At 35.0% G+C, this 24,184-nt stretch overlaps 2 protein-coding genes and 2 long non-coding RNA genes across 6 annotated transcripts; 3 read left to right on the forward strand and 1 right to left on the reverse strand.

Moving 5' to 3' along the window:
• Nucleotides 1-1,493: 1,493 nt before the first annotated feature.
• LOC113288269 lies at nucleotides 1,494-4,602 on the reverse strand. Of its 2 annotated transcripts, XR_003330548.1 has the most exons (4): nucleotides 4,420-4,602; nucleotides 3,088-4,159; nucleotides 1,930-3,003; nucleotides 1,494-1,854 (listed from the first exon to the last, which is right to left on the reverse strand). It is a non-coding gene; the product is annotated as an uncharacterized LOC113288269 (long non-coding RNA). The 2 variants fall into 2 exon arrangements; XR_003330547.1 differs by having other exon boundaries at nucleotides 1,930-4,159.
• A 2,317-nt stretch (nucleotides 4,603-6,919) lies between these two features.
• LOC113285827 lies at nucleotides 6,920-8,591 on the forward strand. The gene is made up of 3 exons (XR_003328967.1): nucleotides 6,920-7,065; nucleotides 7,357-7,447; nucleotides 8,407-8,591. It is a non-coding gene; the product is annotated as an uncharacterized LOC113285827 (long non-coding RNA).
• Nucleotides 8,592-17,426: 8,835 nt separating this feature from the next.
• LOC113291008 lies at nucleotides 17,427-19,362 on the forward strand. The gene is made up of 5 exons (XM_026540590.1): nucleotides 17,427-17,909; nucleotides 18,026-18,177; nucleotides 18,561-18,652; nucleotides 18,759-18,773; nucleotides 18,893-19,362. Exons 1-5 carry the CDS (start codon nucleotides 17,427-17,429, stop codon nucleotides 19,360-19,362), a joined length of 1,212 nt encoding a protein of 403 aa, XP_026396375.1.
• Nucleotides 19,363-20,779: 1,417 nt separating this feature from the next.
• LOC113288272 (myb family transcription factor PHL7-like) lies at nucleotides 20,780-24,015 on the forward strand. 2 transcript variants are annotated; one of them, XM_026537257.1, is made up of 7 exons: nucleotides 20,780-21,015; nucleotides 21,623-21,870; nucleotides 22,381-22,457; nucleotides 22,535-22,577; nucleotides 22,751-22,808; nucleotides 23,089-23,158; nucleotides 23,284-24,015. In XM_026537257.1, exons 2-7 carry the CDS (start codon nucleotides 21,738-21,740, stop codon nucleotides 23,833-23,835), a joined length of 933 nt encoding a protein of 310 aa, XP_026393042.1. In that variant the 5' UTR covers nucleotides 20,780-21,015; nucleotides 21,623-21,737; the 3' UTR covers nucleotides 23,836-24,015. The 2 variants fall into 2 exon arrangements, with proteins under 2 accessions (XP_026393042.1, XP_026393044.1); XM_026537259.1 differs by lacking the exon at nucleotides 20,780-21,015 and adding an exon at nucleotides 21,018-21,136.
• The last annotated feature ends 169 nt before the right edge of the window (nucleotides 24,016-24,184 follow it).

A 24,184-nucleotide genomic window follows, 5' to 3' on the forward strand; every position in this document is an offset into this window, starting at 1 on the left:
TAAGAGTACAATTCCACTTCCCCGCCTTTATAATGGGGACAGATGGACAATATGATTATAGTGTTGTCCCGCACCATTTTTCGGGAGAGATAAATAAGAAAGCATGTTATTAGTCGTTAGATCAACCCACCACATGTTGGATTGACTTTTCCTTTACTTTTATAGTTGTATACAACTGAAAAACTTAGGAAATTAAAGTCGGGTCCTTTTAAGTTTTTTCATTTCGTACCATGTCTTGTTTCTTTTTTTAAGCATAAATAAACCAACGGTAAGGGTAAGGACATGTTTGCTCCAATAACCGAGCTCATGAGAAGCGTGGGAGAGAAACCGTTGATTGTAGGATGCTCTTGTGAAAAATGGATGTTGAAATTAGGTAGTAACTTTTTGACTCGTTAGAGGTATTAGTAAGTTAGGAACAGAGATATTTTGGGCACAACACCAATAAAAACAACAATTAAAAGTAATTAAAAGTAGACTCGGATTACCATAAACAGAGTTTTTGTTGAAGTTCTCAAAATCAAATATGATATAGACGCATTTGTAGTACAAAACCATTCAAAATATATGAACTGCATAACTTTCATGGATACAAAATCTTAAGAAAGCTCATACACCACCATTTTGTTCCTTCTTCTTGACGATACCAGTAGCAAGCATTCAAATATGTGAATCTTGTACCCCATTAAACTATATTAATTAGTGATTATATGGACTAATATAAATATATAATCATTGGACGAAATATGTGAACATAATATTACCTAACTATGACCAGTAAGATCAATATTAAGATCGATTTCACTCATTTGACTTGGTTGGTGTGGCATGTCTGCACTTTTACTTATAGAAGTATTGTATATAGATACAAAATAGATAATGGAATTAGCATAATTGTTATGCAAATATTGTTAGCTAGCATAAAAAGGAGAACCGTCGAGACCATTATTAAACGAAAAACACACACCTTAAAGTTTTATGTTAATGAATGCTTATTTCAGTGAAACCATCCTTGTTCGACGCTGAAATATATATTGATATCTGTGTAATATAGTCGTACTAATAAATAAATCAATCAAATTCAACCATGTTGCAAATTTAACCTATATAAATTTCAACACAAGGTTGGTTTTTGTACTTGCACAGATTTTTTATTACTGCAACATCTTATACACTAAAAATGTTTGATACAAATGCCATAATATGTGAGGTTTCCCTGTTTTTTCAACTTGGTATTGCTAAGAAGGATAGGAATTAATAGATGGATCCATCGGAAGCATCAACTCGCATTTAGTGGATAAATTTTAACATCACATTCATGGACACATGTTTTCAGTGATTAAGTTGCCTTCAACATCAAGTGCGTTAATTCAAAAGTTAGACTGTTTCCAAAGAAGAAAATAATAATGATTCATGTAGATCATTATCCTAAAAAAAGACATATTTGTATAAAAATGATACGATTAATCTCTTTGGAAAAAATAAAAATGATCCAGTAAAGCAAAAGCCAATAAATGTAAACATATCCATATCTACTAACTAACAAGTGTGAGAGAAATTATCACCCTTATCTAGTGTCTACATATTCTAAATTCATTTATACCAGATCCTAGTATATACATCTTCTAAATTCATTTCTACCAAATCCAAACTTGTTAGTTGATGATAAGAATAAAAATGAAGAGGTTGATTATAAAAAAAAGATTGAAGAATAGTTACGCAATACATGTTTTTCCTTTCTTCGGTTGCTTGTCTTGAGATTTCGCATTATCTAATGCGACTGATTTTTTACTTTTCTTCTGTTGCTTGTCTTGAGAGTTAGCAATGTCCAATTCAATTGATGTTGGTGCCGGCAACCTGCATATACATAAAATTAGTTAATGTTTTTTACATATTGATTACTAAGTCTAATAACTTAATTTATTACAGTACCTTAATGAATCTTTTGATCATGTTTTTCTATTCGTTTTCTTGCTCTTCTGATCCCTATTGAGCTTGTCAACCCATGACTTCCTTCTACCAGGTTTGCCTTTACGCTTTACAATTGGTGGTTCTTTTAATGATCTTTGGAAATTTGATTGGTTTTCTACATTTTCTTCTTGTCTTAAAAGTATCCTCATAATGTATAACATCAGGTTCTCCATTTGGATTTACTTGAGAGGATTTTTTCTAAAGTTTTCTGTAACACTTGTACTGCCATGTTTCTATAGCTTGATTGATGTCGAGCCTTTAATTGTAATATTAATTGCATCTTGCCAAAGTCTGCTATATCTAACTGTTTTTGTTAACTGACAATCAGCTATGATTTTTTTTCCTTGTTCAAACAGCACATGTCCAGATTTAGCATCTTTGGTCCACCTTTTTAGAACATGTTGAGTTGGAATATTTTGAACATTCTTGACTACGAAAACTTTTAAGACGTATCTGCACAAGTAACCAGCAAACTCGTACGATACACAACTGCACTAAGCACTCTTACTTGAAGAGTCAAATACCACTGTTCGGTGTTTATGCACATATTCATCTCTAGATACGTGATAAGTGATCATTGTTCCACTTTTTTCCACTCTTTCATGAATATAACAAAAAAAATCAGTTAACTGTTCTTGGAATTTACTGAAAATTATCTTTGTGTACACCAAAGCTGCATCTTTCTCAATACACATTCGAAACCTTAATACAAGACTTGTATATATTGTTTGATACTCCATATTGTTTTCTGCCTCTCCTCTTGCAACTATTGCTCTTCCAAACTGCTGGACAAATTCACACAAAGGTATATCTCTTTTTAAAAATCCATCAAACTAAAATTTAATACTTTCACTTTGTTGTGTTGTATGCATATCTGCACAAAATATATCACGCGTGTAGACCGATGCACAATGTACGCGTTTGCTGTATAATGTCGAAAACCATTTGTTTTTTTTTCCAAATTGTGATTTTTAAGCATTGTTGCCCGCTCAAAGTTTTCAACCGTTTCATATCCATATAAGCAATTGTTAAATTCTGAAATGAATTCTTTCCTCACATTAGACAAATTATTCATAACATTTCTACATATATGCCAAAAGAAAAATCTATGATGCGTACCTGGTAGAACATTTGCAATAGCACCTCCAATAGATGATTCTAAGAATCACTTTCGGTGCTTTGTCGTGCATTTCCCTCATCCATGTTTTCATTATCCATTCAAATGATTCCTCACTTTCAGAATAAAGCAAAGCTCCACCAAACAATACAATTTGATAATGATGATTAAATCCCACAATCGGAACAAACAAGCGGCCTCATCCATGTCGTGCATTACTACGTCGCCAAAATAGTAATAATCCATCCTAGATTTAGCATCAGCCCCAAAAAAGTTGTCATCTGGCTTTCAGAATCAACTTGGATTGAATAAAAAAATGATGGATTCTCCACTTGTAGACGTTCAAAGTAGTTAAGTACAACTTAGGAATCTCCACGTTTTAGCTCCAACTGACATTTTGTACTTAGATAATTTCTTGCATCCTTTCCAAGAAATCCAATGTTCCTAACACCACCTGATTCAACTGTTAAGTAATTCATCATTTGATTTGTTTTGACACCTGCTAAGCGCATGTTGACGAGAACTTGTTTTTGGCTGCTACTTATTTTTCTCAGTGACCGAATATTGTGTCTTTTACTTAGAGAGACAATCTTATGACTATGTTCTTTTGTAACATGAGCTACAACCCACCTACTATTTTTCTTTACTATAACCATAGCGACATTACAGTTTGCCCTTATATCAGCATGGTTCCTTTTTCTTTGTTCAACAGGCTTAGATTTAGGATCTCGTACCCTTTGACGATTGCAACAAAATGTGCGTCGTATCACTTCAAAAGTCTCAACTCTATACTTGTGAGTGGTATGCCAGCGAATACTAAATCCAGTACTACCTGCATACCGATTATAGAAATTGTAAGCTTCATCTTGTAATTCAAATTCTTTCCCGATGTATAGGCGAATACAATTGATCTCTTCATCGGACAACTCTTATGTGTTATTCAATGGATCTACTTCATCAACAATCCCATCAAAAATTTTTCTCGATCTATTGACATAATGTTCTCATTGTGTTCCCTGTAGTTGTTTCTGTCTACCTCTTCTTCATATGAAATTTCGTTTGTCGGTTGAGAATCTATATATGATCATGGAAAATGTTTATTAAGTAAATCATTAATTATTTTTTGTGTAAGCCAAAATCCTAATTCAGATATATCTTACAAAGATAACTAGGGTTTTGAGTTCTCCAAAAAATCGTAATTAAAAATTAATGACATATAATCCTCTTTATTTCATTGTAGGATTAAAAGATAATAATCAAATTACTAGTCTGATTAAAAAATAAAAATCAATCAAAGAAAATCGCAAGATGTAAGAAGTTTCTTTGAACAGTACCTTTTTCTGCGCATGATAATGATTCTTCCAAATTATTATGGGCATTCCATACACTAAAATCAAAATCATCTTGTAAATTAAGATCAAAATCGTTTGTTAAATTTCGTCTAGGACTCACCTCCACAAAACCATAAACATAACAGATGAAGAAGGTGGGTTTTTTTTTCTTCTTAAGAAACGACTTCTTTTCTTAATAATTTAATGGTACTTATTAAGAGAAATTATTATTATGTATAGAGGGTGGTTTTTATTTTAGATTTTTTTTTAAAGGGACCTGACTCTAATTTCCTAAGTTCTCCAGATGTATGCAACTACAAAAGTAAAGGTAAATTCAATCCAACGGGTGATGGGTTGATCTAACGACTAATGACGTGCTTGCTTATTTAGCTCTTCTGCAAAACTGCGCGGGACAACACTGCTCTACGATATAATAATAAACATGTGTTTGGATAAATTTTTTACGGGCGCGTTTTTTTATGGAGGCATGGGGGGAAATGAAATGAAATGTTGACATGTGTTTTTCATACTCCCCCCATTTCAAAAAGATGGTCCTCGTTGACTTTATCAATATATTAAGAAGACTTTAGTATTTTACTTAACTATCCTTAGTTACTTACCTATTTTATTTTAATAAAAATACTATCAATAAAAACTACCTAAAATTGTTAGGAGGATTATAAATAGGAAATATAAAAGAAAATTAAAATATATCGAATTTATGGAGTATTAACTTTATAAGGAATTTAATTTTTGGATATAAGTATATACTCTCTTAAAAGGAATGAAGGATATATTTGTTTCCTTAATTATACAAATTTCTTTAATATTTAGATCGGATCCCGTTAAAAATGAATTTATGAATATACAAAAAAATTTAAGGGTATATTAGAGAGTTCATTGGAAATATATAACTATAAGCACAAGCTGGACACAATTTTGAAACTGACGAATATGGAATATTCGACAGTCTTTTTGAAACAGAAGGAATATTAATTGATCCCACAAATCTTTTTTCCAAAAATATCAAACATAAAATATAAACATTAAGATAACCAATATTTTATTCAAAAATACATTTCTTTTATATTTTGGAAACAAAAATTGTTGGAATCAATTAATAAGAAATACACATGTCAACATCTCATTTGTCTCTCATATCCCCCTTAAAAAACGCCCCCATTAAAAATTAATCCGGGCAAATAGAGAAAAAAAAACTCCTATAATTAAAGCCGAGGCTGCGATGTTGCTGGACCCATTGGTGGAGGCCGAGGTTGCCATGCTGCTGGACCCATTGGTGGAGGCTGAGGCGCGGTTGGTCGAGGCTGAGGCTGCATCCTTGGAGGCCAAAATTGTGTAGTGTTCTGGTCCTCCTCATTTAGGCGCGTGAGTTCTGGTACTTGTGGCACTTGATCACCATAAGCCAAATCCAGATCACTGTGAGCTAACCACTGTGCTACCCAGTTAGCTGGATTTGCAGATTTGTAGCCAAAATAAAAAGCACGTGGATACTCCAACAACATATATTGCTTGACCTCAATCCATCTTTGACTACCCTGACCATGAATATTTGTAGTCGGTTTATTCAAAAGGCTACAAACATATGAATTCTCAGTGTACACAAGAACACGATTAATTACGATATCCGGATTATTTTGATTTGCATTGATGTACTATCTGGCGAGGTTCGTTCCTGAAAGTGCTGCCAGCATTTGCTTGTACTCAATTGAAGTATCTCCAACAAGATTAGTTCCAGCACATACGACTAAAGTAATCTCGTTAAATTTCCGTAATATGGCACCATAGCGGCCATCAGTGTTCCCAAAGGAATCCACTCTTAATGGATTGGGAGGAGGAGGCTTGGACCATTTTGAAGGCTCGTGTTGATATTTTTCAAACTTAGTAAAATGTTTAGAAAAACAAAGTAAAGAAAAATAACAAAGTACCAAAAAATAAAACACACTTCGAACCTGTCATTGCTGAATCCAATTTTTTTTTTGCAGTTGATATAGATGTTGATGTTGCTCTTCCTGTTGCTGTAGATAAGTCTGGTACCGAGTCATCATCATTTTTGTGAAGTCACAAAAAATCAGCAGAAAAGTCTAACAAAAACAAAAATATTATACATTAAAACACAAATTATTTAAAATATCAAGATAAAACCTATAGAAACAGTGTAAATCTACCAAAATAAAACTTTTTCACAATATCTTTAACAATAAGCGGGGATTTAAACTTCAACAAAACATCAGCCAACCTATAAACTTCAACAAATTTACCAAAATGCGCTTATCCACCAAATCATACAAACATCTTATCTTATCTTACTATAATAAACAAAATGGGTCCTTTTGGTGGTCATGTGCACCTGCTAAGTCCGTTTTACCCCTCCATGTTTTACATATTTCTTATCTCCTGTCCATGCAATCTCGACCACCAAAAAGACCTCTTACTTGCACAAAATACCACCAGCGCCGTCATCGTCGTAGCCAGCACCCCGACTACCATCACCGTAATCACTTCCTCAATTTCATATTTCGACTCTCACCGCCACCACCCTCCTCTTTCAGTTTTGGGTATTGCCGTATATATTTTGAAGTACCAAGACCCTCAGTCCCCTCAGAACATAGAAAAATGAGAAAAGTGGAGGTACATGTTAGTTTGAATTTCATGAAGAGGGTTTACCTTCGTGAAATCAATTTTTATATGGATATTATTATCAGTTAGCATTAGTAAGATTAATTAGGAAATTGAATTAAACCATTAATTAGACTGCCGAGTAAGAGAATATGCATCATAATTTGTGAACTTCGGATGTTTGCTCATTTTCAAACATCTTCAAAGTTTAATTTCAATTTCTCATATGTATTATAGAGATAGTTGTCAACAGTGGTTTTGTAATACTACTAAAATACTTATATTTTTGCCTCTTTGTAGCAGTGGACACAATGAAGTCATCATTTCCCTCTCCGTAGCAGTGGACAACAATGAACTCAAGAGTTGATAGGAATAAAATAGATTACCATATGAGGTTAATACTTTTTATCTTTCAATTTCAGCTCTGGTTATACATGTATGTTTGATTGGTTCGGTGGGTGATTGTGTAATGTTTTAGGTCCCCAAACCAATGACCATATGAGATGGTCACGTCATGTTTGCTTTTGTCTGGCCACATCATGTTTGTTTTGGATAATTGGTAGATGCTTGGTGTGTTACACTTCCCTTAAAGCACCATTTACATTACATTTGATCTTTATGCATAAATAAAATACTTGATCACATAATGTCCATCCAAGTATGATTGTGGGAGAGCTAAAATGGGATTCTGGAGAAGTATCTTAGGACGTCTAATTGGGATATGATTGTTCTTTTGTTTTCGCTAAACAAGATATCCCGGAAGGAAATTGGTTGTCCAGTTACATTGAAGCCAAATATGATTATACATGAGCATTGGTCTCCTCTAACACATTACTGTGATAAGGAGGAGGAGTATTGCTGCTTTAGCCCCACTGGGTTGACGACTCGAGATTTCTGCTTTAGCCCCACCGGGTTGTTGACTCGATATTGCTGCTTTGACCTCACTGGGTTGTCGGTTTTTTTATCAGTGAGACCAAGTTACTTAATCAGCATTTGACATTATTGATGCAATCAAAATTATCTTTTTATTTTTAGCTTTCTAGCATTGTGCTTCTTTTCTTACATTAACTAAGTCACGAAGAACGATTTAAGAATACTCTTTTAACAATGCTCAAGGATAGGATCTAGAGCTAAAACTTTGCAAGTTTTTCTCTGGAAGTCTGAAACTCACCCTCTCTGAAAGCTTGGAAGGTACTATGCAAGCAATTAATGTATCTATGTTGTATTAGTTTAGGAGATATGATGTGTTAAAACAAAATTAACTCTTGACATGACTTTGGTTATCTAATGGTTTCTTTGCAGTAAGCACAGAAATGTTGATGATCTCAATATTGAATTTTTTGGTTGTTGCAGGAGTCGGTGTAGTCGCTGGAATCCTACAACTTAAAAATGGAAATCTATCTTTTTGAAATGCTTAAATATGAAAATCAATTAACGATACGTGTTGTGAGACTTGGAACGAAATGGACGGCACTCGCATCCCGCGTGCGTCTTTGCTAGTACTAATATAAAAAAAAGACCCAATTGTTTGGTGAAACCTTTTCATGTGACTAGAATATCTTTATGGATTTTTGTTTCTCCTCCAAAATTTACTTTAAAAAGAAAATGTAAAGAGGTTAATTCTGTAAAACAGCGACGTAGTGAATCCGAGTTCGAATCTCACTGACTCCATTTTCGCTTTTGTTTTTTTACCTTTCCTTTTTCTTTAACTTTTTTTTCTTACATATCTGCAGAAAACCAAAACTCCTTCGTCCATGAAAGTCTCTTCATCGTTCTCCTCGATTAACTATGAAATTGAGAAAAAAATCTATGAAAACGTCTGTGTTCTTCGTTCTCCTCGATTAACTTAACACATCACCGAAACAAAAATACATCAAAACGAAGATTTGGGTTTTTTCCCCCTTGCCAATCATCCATGACAAAGGTGGTACCATATGAACAAGATAAAACGACGGAACTTCGGAGACACTTCCCAAGTAAGTAAACATGATCTACGACCAATTTGTGGCTGAATATTTTTTTTGATTGTTTAATTGCAAATTCTAGGATTAGTTTATGGCCAATTTGTGGATAAAAACTCTTTCGATTGTTTGCTTTCAAATTTTAGGGTTAGGTTACGGCCAATTTGTTGATGAAATTTTCTTTTGATTGTGTAATTTCAAATTCTAGAGTTAGTTTAGGGCCAATTTTTTTGCTTAGGATTGCTATTGATAGTATAATTTCAATTCAACTTCTAGGGTTAATATTGTATGTGCCGAATTTTTTATTTTTTTCGTTTTGATTGTGCAAATTGTTTTTCATCCTAGAATATTTAATCATTTTGAGGCAAGCTGGCCTTCTTAATTACTCTGGCTGGAGTGTGTCATTCTGAGTTTTGTAGCCTATAAAGTTATGTCCTTGCTATTAATGAAATTGCTAAGAGTGTTTACAAAAATGTAGTCTTGTTCATTCCTCTCTACTCGCTCTCTATGCCGGTGGTTATTTGTATGAAACAAATTTTTAAATTTTGTCTCCACTATTTTAGTAGAGGTGAGCATTTGGATAAGCATATACCCCAAATGCTTATCGAATAACTGATAATTATATAAGCATCAAAGAATGTAATGATTTCAGATTTTTAAGTACTATCACTAAATTAAGGTGATTTTTTTTGTGCCATAACGAGAGCTAGGAATTCTTCTGGCCGTGAATGATAGACTAATCAAGTACTGTAATAATGAATTTGGTAGTCCATCAAAATATATCTCTAAAATTGTTATATATAAGTGTGGATGGTGGTGGGGGCATTTAGAGCGCTTATGCTTTACAGTAGGAAATTCAGTTATTTTGCTTTTTTTCATTAGGAATCCACAGAACTTCGTTGCCATTCTCATTGTTTTAGTTTTGTTGTATAGGTAATGTTTCCGTGGCTTTTTAAGCAAACGTGTTTTTGGATTGAGAGCAAAATAGGAAGACCGAAATGAGGGTTTAGAACATGTAACCATGATTGGATATAAACATAGTGTGTATTCACATTTGTGTAAAGTCCAAAACCGGAAACCATGATATGCTTACCCGTACGCGTACTGGTTGGTTGTTGGATGTCCGGAAACTAAGCATCCGTACCCATACGCGTACTGGCGGAAGTTCAAGTTCCGTGAATTTCTGCTGGAGTTTGGAAGTGTAAAATGGTATGCGTACCCGTACGCGTACTGGCGTAACCAAACTCAGTTCGGCTACTTAGGTATGTGTACTCATTTAACGGTGAATATTGAATGCTTTGTTACCAAGGTAACATTGATTGCAAACCCTGATTTGAAGACTATATAAAGGAGAACTCTAGCAACTGGTAAACCTAATCCCCACATCTCATGTGTGATACTAATTGCGACCAGATTCGATTATCCTTGGGTAGGTTATGTTCTGAAATCGGTTTGTTCATGAATTAATACATTTATATAATATGTAATGCAATCTTTTGCAAAAAAAACTGATTAGATTCAAGCTAATATCTTTCAACCGTTAGATCGAACTTAGCTTGTTATACACAAATGAAACGTACCATCATTTAGATAAAGGTAACCGTACCTAAACATGTACACTTAGTTAGTTCAACAATAGTTAACCGAGGTTAGCCATATGAGCACTTTCATATCAACCTTATTCATTTTTATCATAACTAGTCCAAATGACTTAAATGAAACTAGTTAGAGAGTTGTTCAATTGTTTATATTCTCATAGAAGTATACAAGACACAGTCGAAGAAAAATCGATTTTGATTCACTCGAATCATTTCATGAACATCATTTCACGAAACCTTATAGGTTAACGACTTCATTGGGATTGTGAAGCCAGACCCAACTATTTCTCTGTAGTTGCGTGTTCTGATCTTGTTGTTTTCTATCGTGATTGAATACTATCTTCTTTAAGATTTTCTCAAGATTTATTCTCCGATAGGCAAGATTGAAAAGTAGTCACAAACATCTTCGTCTCATCGTTTGTGATTCCGCAATACCTTGTTTCGTTAATCGATTAAGATTATTATGAGGTGATTGATAATACTAGCTGTACTTCGGGAATATAAGTCTGGTTTATCAATTGGTTCATGTTCACCATGATTTATCAAAAGACAGAACAAAACTCATATGTTTATCTGTGGGAGACAGATTTATCTATACAATAGACTTTTCTGTGTGAGACAGATTTGTTTATTAAGTCGTCGACTTTGGGTCGTAGCAAATCTTAGTTGTGGGTGAGATCAGCTAAGGGAATCAAGTGCGCAGAATCCGGCGTGGTTCAAGAGGCGTAAGGAACGCAACTGTACCTTGATTAATGTGAGATTGGTTAGGGTTCAACTACATTCTAGTCCGAAGTTAACTTGGAGTAGGCTAGTGTCTGTAGAGGCTTAATACAGTGTGGTGTTCAAATATGGACTAGGTCCCGGTGTTTTTCTGCATTTGCGGTTTCCTCGTTAACAAAATTTCTGGTGTCTATGTTATTTCTTTTCCGCATTATATTTTTTTACATAATAGAAATATCACAGGTTGTGTGTAGTTCAATCAATTAGAGAATCCAACTTTTGGTTGTTGATTATATTGATTGACATTTGAACATTGGTCTTTGGTACCGTTCAAGTCGTTTCACATAATAATCAGGCTCACGGATTTCTATCTGTTTGATTTGCTGATTACATTGTGAAACAAAGATACAACTCTTGGATATACTTTTTTTGAGATTGAGTCTGACTGTCTAGTTGATTCTCTCGAAAGTATACTGGAGTTTGTTCATACAGATTGCTATGCGAAATATTGGATGTGTTTGTTAGACCCCCGCTTTTTCAATAGAAAACACTAAAAATAAAGAAAATATATACACAATATTGTCACAAGATCAAGAGGTACTAAGACTTAGGATTCCACCATTAATCAAAATCAAATGGTTCATAACAATTATAGCTCTTTTGTATACTCTATTTCTTTGCCAAAAGTAGATTTTTATAAAACATTAATTGTAGATCACAAGTATGGCGCATCAAAAGCTCTAAGTCTAAGCATATGCCATCAAACGAAATCACAATTAGTTAATAAAAATCATAAATCAATTAAGAACAATGCAAAGAGTCAAAAGAATCAATTATAGTTACCAATCAAATATGAAACACGGTTTCCTCCGTCGTCTCGGTGATGGGGTTAGCTCATCATGCTCAAAACACTCTCAAAACATACAAACATGGCTCAAAAGGTGTTTTTATTGAAGAAATATCAGAAAAGCGTTGAATGTTACAAGAAACTGTGGCATAAGCCTTTTTCAGAGAGTCAGACTTAGTCACCAAAGGCCTTTGAATATTACAGATGAACAACGATACTTCTTTTATGCGGTTGAATAAATGACTCTCTGTTCTTGAGAACGACAGTTCTGTTTTGTCGTATGCAATTTCTTCTTCTCATTCTTCATGCTGTTGCTTTTCTCCTTTCTGAGCTTTTTTTCTTCACAGCAGCATACCCAAACTCTCGATAGATATTCTATGACTCGGACCCTCCCATTTATGCGTCACAGGCTCTTCCAATCTCCCAAAATATCTCGAGTTTATCTTCCCTTTATTTATTTTTCTTTCCCCGCAGGTCATGGGAGTTTTTTTCTCTCCAAACTCTTGATACGCGTCTTCTTCTTGAATACAATCTCTATTCAAAGTATAAAATCGATCATAGACAAATATAGCTTCTCCAATTCATCAAATAACTTCCAAATATACACCACAAAAATGCCGTAACCTTCGTCCTCCCATGTTTTGCCGAAAATAAGATAAATCTTCCTTTTTAATCGAAGATAACTTCAATACCTTCCATGTTTCGATGCACTGGATCATTCCCAACCAAACCTGTAGAAAATCTACAAGAACATGTCGCTCAAGTCTTTCCCAAAAGCTCAGGTAGTTTCCAAAAAAAAATTCAACAAAAACCGAGAACCCTGTTTAATCCCAAACTCGATCATCTAGCCAAATCTAACCGAATCAATCCACTATACCAACCATGTTTAGTTTTGATTGAATCTCTTTCAGAACTTCCCAAAAATCAAACCTTAAATTCTGTTCATGAAACCCAAATTTCCTGCCACTTTCAAATTCAAACGGAGAAGATGATCACCTCCCCTATCCAATTCCAGAGTCCACGTAGCGCATGTAATGGGGTGCCCTTATCTAACAATAGCGTGCCCTTAGTAAATTTGATGGGTGCCTCTAGTGAATTTTTCAGGTGCCAATAGCATTTTTCTGGGGCGTCTCCAACATACTTTCGGGGTGCCTATAGTAATTTTCTCCGGAGGTTCAAATGCCATTTTTCGAGCAACGTTTTCCACAAAAGCTTATTTCTCTAAAAACACCGACAAAGATATAAAATAACATAATAAGTTCAAAATCGTGCACTATCAACATATACAATTGAGATTATATCAGACACAAAAGTGTGTCTATCACCTACCAGCACCAAAATTCATTCTACATTCCATGTTTCACAGCTCAACCCCAAATTGGGAAAAGGAATGAAGCCACAAACTAAGATGCATGCTACAGATTCAACATAGAATTTAAAGTTTAACCCATTAATTAAATGTTTTGGACTCTGGTAAGATAAAGAAGAATCATCAAGAGGTGGAGCAAGTTATGGTACAGTGGGAAGGAATGACTGAGGATGAGGCCACCTGGGAGGAAAAACAATTCATGACACATCAATTTGAAAGTCTGATCCTTGAGGACAAGGATTTTTAGAAGGAGTGGGCATTTGTCATTTCCCGACTTAAGGGCTACCAATTCTATTAAGGGCCACCTGAGATCGGGTGTACTAGTAGTTGTAATTTCAATTAATGTTTTATTAGTCGATAATTAGCTGTTGTCAATCATGTTAATGACGAGTGTGGGAAGGGCACCTGTGCCTGACCACCCTTATTCTTTTATTCATCCGCTCTGTATCAAAGATAATTATCGAATATTATTATCAAGTTTCATTTTCTCCCTTCTGAGGGTTTTATTCATCAATTTTGCAGTGTAGATCCTGGGGTCATGAGTCTGATTATCCATTTACAGTGTAAATCACTATAGACTGTAACTGAATTGCTTGAAGGGTGAATTCGGTCTCAACTACAGTCTAGTCCAAATTCTGATAGTAGGCTAGTGTTTTTAGCGGCTTAATACTGTTTGTTGTTCAAATCTGGACGAGGTCCCGAAGTTTTTTTTGTTATTGCGGTTTTCTTGTTAACAAAACTTCATGTGTCTTGTGTTTTTCCCTTTTCGCATTATATTGTTTATCTTTATAATATGATTTACACAAGTAATGCGTATTCGATCTTGGTAATCGTCTATATAATTGTGATCGACTACAAGACTTGTTTCTTGTAGAATTTGTATCTTGAAAGATAGATAACAAGTTTATTTCTTGGCAGAATTCCGATTTGGTTATTTGGATACAACTAGATTAATCTTTGACATTGATTTTTGAGATCGTCCAAGTACTCAACATAACAATTTGGTTCACGGGCTTCATAGTCTATACGTTCTAATTAAGAAGAAATATACATATTGTCAAGCATCATTAAGTTGGTCTGCTTGCAATTGTATTCGATTATGTCCATACAGGTTGCCGAACGAAAAAATTGGTGGTGTACATAGTACCCTTTCCTTTTCTAGGTGTGTTTCGCGTTGAAATTCGTAGCTGAAGCAGACAATCGGGTCATTGGGGATACTTACAAGTGGCATGGGAAGAATTTTCTATTGTTTTAGATATTAAGGTGAAGTTAAATAGTTATCCATTATGGACCTGCAACTATATTAGCAGAGTATCTAATAAGCCTGGTAACAAATTAGCAAGACATGCTCGAACTTTTAAAACTTTTAGGTCGTGTTTGGCCGCTTGGATATCCTTATCCTAGGATGGGTTATCTAGATAAAACGGTTATATCCTGTTTGTCTTCCCTCAATTCCCAACTTGGGATAAGAATAAGAAAACCCACCGTGATTTTCGTATGCTAAAAAGGTGTGATTAAGGTATTCTCTCAGATACCTGTTTTTCCAATTTCCTCGCCAAGAATAGAACTCCACAATCCCATTACCATTCCCACGAATCCATGATACCTGTATCACCATTACTAAACCCACGATAGGGTTTTTCATACCCAATTTCTTCCCTATCCTATATATACTGATGCAAAGCTATTCCACATAAATTCATCCCAGTTGATTTCTACGATTCATCCCAGATAAATTCATCCCACATAAATTGGCACAAGGTATTCTCTTCTTCTCAACTAGTTTAGTTTAACAAATTCATCCCAGTTGATTTCTACGATTCAGTTTGTTACAAATCTGATTTGGTTTTTCTTACAGAGCAATTACCGATCAAATCTGCAACAGATCAATTAAATTAGTAGGTAATTTTTTACATCTGATTCAATTTCTATGATTCAATTCATCCTAGTAATTTCTATGATTCAATTTCTTATCATGCAAATCTGATTTGCAAGTTGCTATAAAATCTGATTCAATTTGTTTTTTTTTTTTTTACAGAAGGGTTTTCATATCATATCTGCTAGGAATCAATTGCAAGTTACTGGTACCATATTCATCCTCTTTCTTTTTCTTATCATCTTTGTTGATGCATGAGTATTTATCCATCTTCTTATTATTGTGTATGTTGTCTTTTGTTTTTTTCAATTGCATGTTGCTGATATCATCTTCATAGATTAATGATTTGGTTTTTCTGTTGATAGTGGTTTTTCTTCTCATTACTACATATATTTTCTTTTGTTTTTATCAATTGCATGTTGCTGGTATCATCGCAATTATAATGATTTAGGTTGTTTGTTTATAGTAGGTTGGTATGACTTAAATTTGGGAAAGATTTTTTAGTAGATTTGATTGAATCAGTAGGTAATTCATTTTTTTATGACAAGCTTTGTTTGAGTAATTACTAGCTTCCCAAGTTCACAGGGTTAAGCTTTGTTGTGTGGCCAAGTTTCCTGAAAAGTTTGTTTAGCAATAGCTTACATATTCAGTTGATTATAGAATATGGAGAGTGATCAATCATCCAACCCCCAAACTGGAAGGACAACTTGGACTCCTCCCATGGATAGACTGTTCATAGGTCTAATGGAAGACCAAGTACAGAAAGGACAACTACTCGATGGTCAATTCAGCAAATATGCTTGGACACACTTTGTTGATAATTTCAAGCAGAGTTTTGGTTCTTCTTTTACCAAGGATGTGTTGGAAAATCGTATGAAAACTTTGAAGAAGAACTATGTTGCTGTGAGTACTCTTAGAGGTCAAAGTGGATTTGGATGGGATCAGTCGCGAGAAATTGTGATTGCTGATGATGCTGTATGGGATGATTATATCAAGGTTTGTAATTTATCTTATTCTTTAACAATTTAATGAATTTTGATTTTCGTTTTGTATTTAGAAGATATGCTAATAGGAAAATTTTATAATTCCACTTGCAGAAGCATCCTGATGTCAAATGCTGGAGGAAAAAGACCCTTGATCACTTTGATGAGTTAGCTATTATATTTGGGGATAATAGGGCCAATGGAAGGTATAGCCGTTGTAGGAATGACAATACTGTGCAAGATGATGATGACCATGATAATGAAAATTTAGATAACACGCAATCTCCAGATACCCCTCAAGAACAGAATGAGAATGGATATAAATATAAGGATGAGGACTTGCGTACATCTGACACTCAAAAAAGGGCTCGAGCTTCAACAGGTCTGAATTCACGTCCTTTTAGAAAGAACAAAAAGAGTACAGGAGAAGGAATGGTAGATGCAATTCAGGTAATGGCAGCGGCTGTGAACAATGTTGCGACTAAGAAAGAAGAAAACAAAATATCATCATCTTTAGAGGCAAGTTTAGTGTCCGCACTCGAGGATGTACCAAATTTGGATGATGATACTTTTGTGCAGGCGCTAGATTTATTGGAAGATGAAAAGAAAGCTAAGATTTTCATTGCATTGACTGGGAACAGGAAACGACAGTGGTTGTTATCGAAGCTCAATATTCCCGCATATTATCCTTCCAATTTAAGTGACTAGGTGTCTGATAGGGTGAAGTTTGGCCACATAGTATTCTCAGGGATTTCGAATTACTAGGTTATGTTTAAGTTTCTTTTCATTTAGTAGTTTGTGTCAGAGATTTAATTTGGTTAATGTTTAAGTTTAGTGTTGTTATGGTACTGTAATAGTAGTTTTCCTTTCATTTTTTATGAACTATGTTCCTGCTCTATGAATTAAATTGAAATGTTTTTATTTTTAAAGTTTCCATGTTGATTTTTAATTTTTGTGTGTTTTTTTTATATTTTCTTCTATATTCTTTCTGTTGGTAGGTACATATAAGATATCGCAATATGGCGAGTTCTGACGATGAAGAAGATTTGGTAGTAGTTGTAACAGCAGCCACAACAACACTAATTGCTGTTTATTACCAATATTTTTTGGAGAAAACAATATGCCATGATTCAATTCTTAGTGGTGCAGCTCATGTAGATGAAGTCTTAAATGGTCATGATGCACGATGTCAGGATAGTTTTCGTATGGAAAAACATGTTTTCTTAAGATTATGTGATATGTTGAAAGAAAAGGAGTTACTTCGTCATAGTAATGGAGTTCGTGTTGAAGAAAAAGTAGCAATTTTTATGCTTGCTGTTGGACATAATGAACGTAACAGGATACTTCAAGAGCGTTTTCAGCATTCAGGTGAGACAATTAGTAGACATTTTAATGCAGTCTTGGATGCTATTGTTGCATTGGCAGATGATTTTCTTGTACCAGCAGGGCCTGATACCCCCACTGAAATCTTAGAAAACCCAAGATTTTATCCATACTTCAAGGTATTGCATATCTTCAACCAAGCTTTATCACATAAACTCAATTAGTTTTTGTTGTATATATAAATATGTTTGTATCCAAAGCCAACTACTTTTTACTCGTATTCTTTTCATTATAGGATTGTATAGGAGCCATTGATGGAACACAAATACCAGCAATGGTTGGTCTCGACGAACAAGTCCCTTTTTGGTGCAGAAAAGGGTTCATTTCGCAAAATGTTTTAGTAGCTTGTTCCTTTGACTTACAGTTTCAGTATGTTCTAGCTGGTTGGTAAGGCTCGGCTGCTGATTCACGCATACTAGATTCAGCTCTAACAAGATGCGATAGATTAATTGTGCCCGAAGGTATAACGTGCTATCATATATTTTTCATTCTACTTCCAAATACTATTGCCAACCCATGTTTCTAGCTTTGACATCTTTTTAACGGGAAGCTCAGGTAGACAACTACTTTTTAATTAGATAGATAGGCATGCTGGTCATGCTGTATTTTTCATCATTTGTTCAATTCATCATTTACTATCAAAGAAACCCTCCAGTTGAATTATGTGTTTGGAATTCCTAGAGCATGATATTTAATCTCATCTGTGAGCATGAAATTTTAATGATTATTGGGAACTATTTGTCTGTTTTTTTACACTCCCCATGTCTCAGTTCAGTGGTCTTCCGAGACCCACTTAATCTCATCTGTGAATCCATTTTATTGATACTCACGGGTGGCTCTCAGTTCAGTGGTCTTCCAAATGGTAAACGAGTAAAATACGAGCAGTAACGAGGGTTTTGGTTTTGGTAGTTACTGTTGGTTTTAGCACTGCATTGCAATAGCTGCCATTCCTATTCCTACTGTTGCAGGGAAAATTGTACAATGTTTGTACTTCATTTTAGAATGGGGAAGAAGATCATATATGCAGTAGAGTCTATAATCACATTTATGTTATATCCACGGAGAGCTTGATTGATAACTTAGCCTTTTTTTGTTTGTACAGGTAAATTTTATCTCGGTGATGCAGGATTCGCCAATATGCCGCAGTTTATTACTCCATATCGTGGTGTCCGTTATCACTTGAAGGAATTTGGTGGAAATCGTCCAAAATGTGCAAAGGAATTATTCAATCTCCGACATGCATCGTTACAGAATGCAATTGAACGTGCTATCGGTATACTTAAAAGACGCTTCACTATTTTGCAACTGCAGCCTCAATATCCATTCGAATCACAAGTGAAAATTGTACTTGCATGTTGCATCCTTCATAACCACATCCGCAGAGAGTGCATTAATGACTTGATTTTCGATGATGAGAACTTACAAAACCTACTAGAAACCGATACAAGAATGCAACAAGACAGTGAATGTCCTACACTTGGGAGAAATAGACAACGAGAAGTAGCTTCAGAACTTCGAACTTCAATCGCAGATGCAATGTGGAATGATTATCAGCGTCGCTGCCGCGGCTAATGTTTGCATACTGTTGAGTTAGACTTGGATACTGTTATTTTCATATTGTTGTTTAAATTGGATGAGTTAGACTTGGATACTGTTATTTGCATGTTGTTTAAATTCGAGAGCGAAACAAACATGATTCAAGTTATACTTATGATTTCTGTTGGGTGATTGAGATGTTAACCAAACAACTTCTATGTTAATCTGGGATAAGATAAAATTTGAGACAAACATAATTCAAGTTAACCAATTCCTAGTTAGATAACTGATATCTCTATTTAGGATATGTTGTTGGGTTTCCAAGCTGCCAAACAGACCCTTAAAGTCCGGTTACAATACTCTTATTAATTGGGGGCCCAAAAAACAATTAGGGGTCTCATACTAGAGGATGAAAAAAGGTCACCGAAACCTAATTTCAATAACCCCTTATCCAAATATTTTAGGTAATGGCTAATCTACTCTTATTTGGTTAGTGTTAATCTTACTTAATCAGAGTTTAATCATTTAAAAAAAAAGAAAACTTTTTCAATTTTTTTGTTTGCAATTCTTTTATTTGCCCAGATTTGTATGAAAAGTCGTCACGGTATTGTAGAGTCTGACAATAACGACACTTTAGAGTCGTCATTGGACAATAACGACTCTTTAAAGTCGTCATTAAACAACAACAATAACGACTCTACAATAACACTTCAATATCGTGTCTTTAAAAAGTCGTTATTGTTTTAATGGCGCCTCTACAATAACAACTCTACCATGTCTTTAAAGAGTCGTTATTTTAAAAAATAATAATAATAAAATGAAAAAAGTATAAAATTATTTAAAAAATATAAAATAACTTTTTTAAGAAATAAAAGGGGCCCTAATTAGTTTTTAGGTCCCCAATTAAGAAGTGTTACAATATCTCCTAATTTTTATTTTTTTTGATATCATCCTCCAAGTTTTATTGCTTCTGCTTTTATTGCTTCTGCAATAATAGGGGATACATACAAAGTAGTTTCCAATTCTAGTTAACGAATTTTTTCTTTTAATAAATAGAAAATAAAAAAACTACCATAGTCGTCTGATTTCTTTTTCATTTTATTCCTTTTTTTTCTTTCTTTAAACGTTAATTCAAATTTAAACGTTAATTCAAAAACTCTAGAAAAATTAAAAGAAATCCCAGAATAGATACGCAATCAGACTATTTTTACACAACTAACTCAAGATAATCCGCATTACGGATCGAATTAAAAATGAAATTAGGTAAAGTAAAGAATCGTGGAAGGCATATTCCCAGAAAGATTCTCATGGAAGCATCTCATTTCTCAAACTCACTTAGGGCCACGAGAGGTGTGTTTTGCTGGCAGCCAAGCGCCAATGAAGAGAGCTACATTACCCATCTACTGTATGTCAAACAAAAACATACTCCTACTAATTAATTAACTAAGGTTAGTGAAATTAAGAAACGCAAATTAGTAGCAAAAAATAAATTAAAAACAAGCACTAGTACGTTAATTTTCGTTTTCAGTAATTAAATTCTTTTTCCACTAGAAAATCTAGAAGAGTGCCAGCTGAACACTCTCTCTTTCTGACCTTTCTCCTTCAAGCAACTCTCTCTCTCTCTCTCTCGACTTACCAAATTCCTTGGCTTTGAAGTTGGAAGAATTTCTACAAGATTCTCAAAAATGAGTAATGCACACATTTTTCTCTTTTTTTTTTTATTTAGTTCTTGTCATTTTAGCTTCAATTATACTCTTTAATGGAGATGGGTTCTCATCATAGTTTCTACTGAGCTAGCAATTTGTGCTATGTAAGTTCAGATTGACTTACCCAGACATATTTACTACTTTTCTTTCCACGGAAGTGGGAGACTGTATGAACATCGAATTTTTGTATGTTTATCTTTGTTCAAAAATCTGAATTAGGGTGGCAATTATAATTTCTGCTCCATTTTTGTTGCCATCTATGGCATTTCCGAATTTTTCAGGAAAAAAGTTTGTGTTTACAAAATTGTGTGTGTTTCATTTGTTAAAGGTGTCTTTTTTAGTTCTACCTTCATCACCTCATGAATTGGTGATGTCAACCCTAAATCCTTTCATCTCTTGAAGAAGGTTTTAGAGTGTCTGAAAACAGAATTTGGCTTAGAAAAGGAGTATTCGAGTAGAACCCTTGGCTACAGAAGTGGACTTATCTTTTATGAACTTGTTGCCTCTTGTTTTTTCTGGTTGCTAAATGATTTTTTTGAGGGTTATTTCCTCATGGCTTGATGATTTTTTTTGGCTGTTTTGTTTTGTAGATGAATGCTGAATAATCAACCTAGAAAACCATCATTATTATCCTCTGGTTCTAGCTAATTCAGGTAACAGGTACCTAGTAATTCATGATTGCGATTTGAAAGTGGTGCAAGGACAATGAGCTCCGACAACTATGGAAACAACACCAACAGTGATCTTGGTATAGCTTCAAGCAGGAAAAGGTTGCGTTGGACGGATGAGCTTCATGAACGCTTTGAAGAAGCGGTTGCACAGCTCGGTGGACCAGACAGTGAGTACTTAGAATTCAACACCTTACTTTTCTGAGTCAAAAATAATGAAATTTAGAATCATGTGTGGTGAGATATTATGGGATGAGAACACTAAATCGACCCGATTGTGAATTCCATTTACTAGGAAAATAGTTTGTCTCTAGAGCTTCTCTCTGTACCTGGGACACAGTGGACCTCTTACAGTTGTTCCTGTCCAGGAGAAAGGGAGTGGAGGCTCTTATGCTTGGTAACCCGATAATGTAATGTAGGTGGCTGGAGCCATCCTTGCAATACAATAACTTAGTTGGTTAAGTGGAACTAAGAGCATTAACTTAGTTAAGTTTGAGATTTTAGGTTTGGCCAAGGATTTCACTCTGCTGGAACGCGTGGAGGTTCTATGAAGTTTTTTTGTACCAACAGTCAATGCATGAGCCTTTAGAAAATTAGAAGTGCCTTCTCCTAAGCAGATTCTGTTCCTGAAATTTAAGCCATACATTTAACCATGCACATTTCCTTTTCCCTTTGTGCAGAGGCAACTCCTAAAGGAGTCCTAAGCGTTATGGGTGTGCAGAGTTTGACAATATACCATATCAAAAGCCACTTACAGGTAATAACATCTGCAATATTCGTACCTTACATTTGTACTTCTTGGATCATTAATTCAGTTTCTACCGATGGGTACAGAAATACCGGCTCTCAAAATACCTCCCGGAGTCTACACCTGATGGTATGTGTGCCTGACTTAATCAGTAGTGATCTTAAATGGCAAAGAGATTGGGATCTATATTCTTAGTTTTAAAGAAATCATAGGCAGCCGAGGCAATTTTTTCTATCTTTTTTTTCCGGCCTTCCAATTCATTATGCTTCAAAAACCAATTTAATGGTGCTTCCTTATTTTAGGAAAAAGGACTGATAGGAATGACTCAGATGACAAATTTACCTGCTCGGATGGTACACCGTAAGTAGAACTTTCTTCTCTTGCTTTTTGTAGTTCAGTTTCATTTTTCGAGTAGGAAATAAACAACGGCCAGCATAGCATTTTGTATGTGGTAACTTATGGTATTGAAGCCATGAGACCAGTTACACGGAGGAATATACTTAAGAACTTATGGTACCCATCAGAATTCCGTACTAAGAATATATCCAGAACCGCTTGGTGGTTAAATATGGTGGCTCGTTTGTCATTTACCAATCACCTAAAACTGAATCTCATGCACTGCAAGTGTATTTGTGTGCAGTGGGATGCAAATAACAGAAGCACTCAAGCTGCAGATGGAAGTACAAAAACGGCTGCATGAACAATTAGAGGCAAGTCTTTCTGATAGTTTGTACTTGGCTCCCCAAATTGATTTGATGCTGCTAGTGTGTGTAGTTTATTGATCAAAATGAGGGAAGTCTTGACTTGGTTCTTCTAAAATCTCAAAATTCAACAGGTGCAGAGGCAACTCCAGTTGAGGATTGAAGCCCAAGGAAAGTACCTCAAGCGAATCATTGACGAGCAGCAACGGCTCAGTAGCGTTCTTGCTGAATCACCATCATGTTCTGGGGTCACTTTCCCCATGTCATCAGGTGATCACAACTGTCCGGAATCTGATAATAATAGAACCGACCCATCAACTCCGGCTGCAACCTCGGAAAACAAAGCTGTGAAGACAGAGATGCTCGAGAAAAAGCTAGCTCTTAAGGAGTGTTTATCTTCTCTGCATGAACCATGGACTCCAGATTCAGGTTGCTTTGCTGGTGGTTCTCCATCTGAGAGTCCTAGAGATGAAAGGGTCAAGAAGCAGCGAGTGAACGTGGGGGAGGCGCTAAACACAAAACCAGAGACTGCAGTCACACACCCGATACTGGAGTCGAACCCAGGCACAATTCTCAAGATGCCCCCACCATTAGAAATCCCAGCTTCAGGTCATTCTGCTTCTCATTCTGGGACTTCCCCATATGATGAAAAACGATCAGAAGAGGCTACAAAAAGTTTAGAGTGATTATCTTTATATAAGTTAGACTGTTGTTTTCAGGGGAACTGAGTTATGTTTAGATGTATCAGGAGATGAGATGATTAGTTCAAAGACTTCTGTTAACTTTCACAGAATGCCGTCTTTACCATTTCTATTTGGTACAAATGTAAAAATGCATAGTTTAATCGTTGGCCTTCTTGCGATTCACATTCACGTGCCATAGCAACTTAGTTTCATATATAAGTTGGAGGAATCAAGAGTGCTGACCAAGTGGTACACATTGAATTTTCCACAGTCCAGCTTGTGCATCTACAGACCACATGTTAAATTGCGGCAGAGCCAAAAATAATGTAAACCAGGATCACCAGTTTTCTTT

The sequence above is a fragment of the Papaver somniferum genome, chromosome 6 (assembly GCF_003573695.1).
Source record: "Papaver somniferum cultivar HN1 chromosome 6, ASM357369v1, whole genome shotgun sequence".
NCBI lineage: Eukaryota > Viridiplantae > Streptophyta > Magnoliopsida > Ranunculales > Papaveraceae > Papaver > Papaver somniferum.

Coding starts and splice junctions, on each gene's coding strand:
- LOC113291008 (XM_026540590.1), top strand. CDS start 17,427: ATGGCGAGTTCTGACGATGAAGAAGATTTGGTAGTAGTTGTAACAGCA. Junction 17,910..18,025: donor GATTTTATCCATACTTCAAG/GTATTGCATATC, acceptor TTTTCATTATAG/GATTGTATAGGAGCCATTGA. Junction 18,178..18,560: donor CAGTATGTTCTAGCTGGTTG/GTAAGGCTCGGC, acceptor CCCATGTCTCAG/TTCAGTGGTCTTCCGAGACC.
- LOC113288272 (XM_026537257.1), top strand. CDS start 21,738: ATGAGCTCCGACAACTATGGAAACAACACCAACAGTGATCTTGGTATA. Junction 22,809..23,088: donor ACCTGCTCGGATGGTACACC/GTAAGTAGAACT, acceptor ATTTGTGTGCAG/TGGGATGCAAATAACAGAAG. Junction 23,159..23,283: donor GGCTGCATGAACAATTAGAG/GCAAGTCTTTCT, acceptor AAAATTCAACAG/GTGCAGAGGCAACTCCAGTT.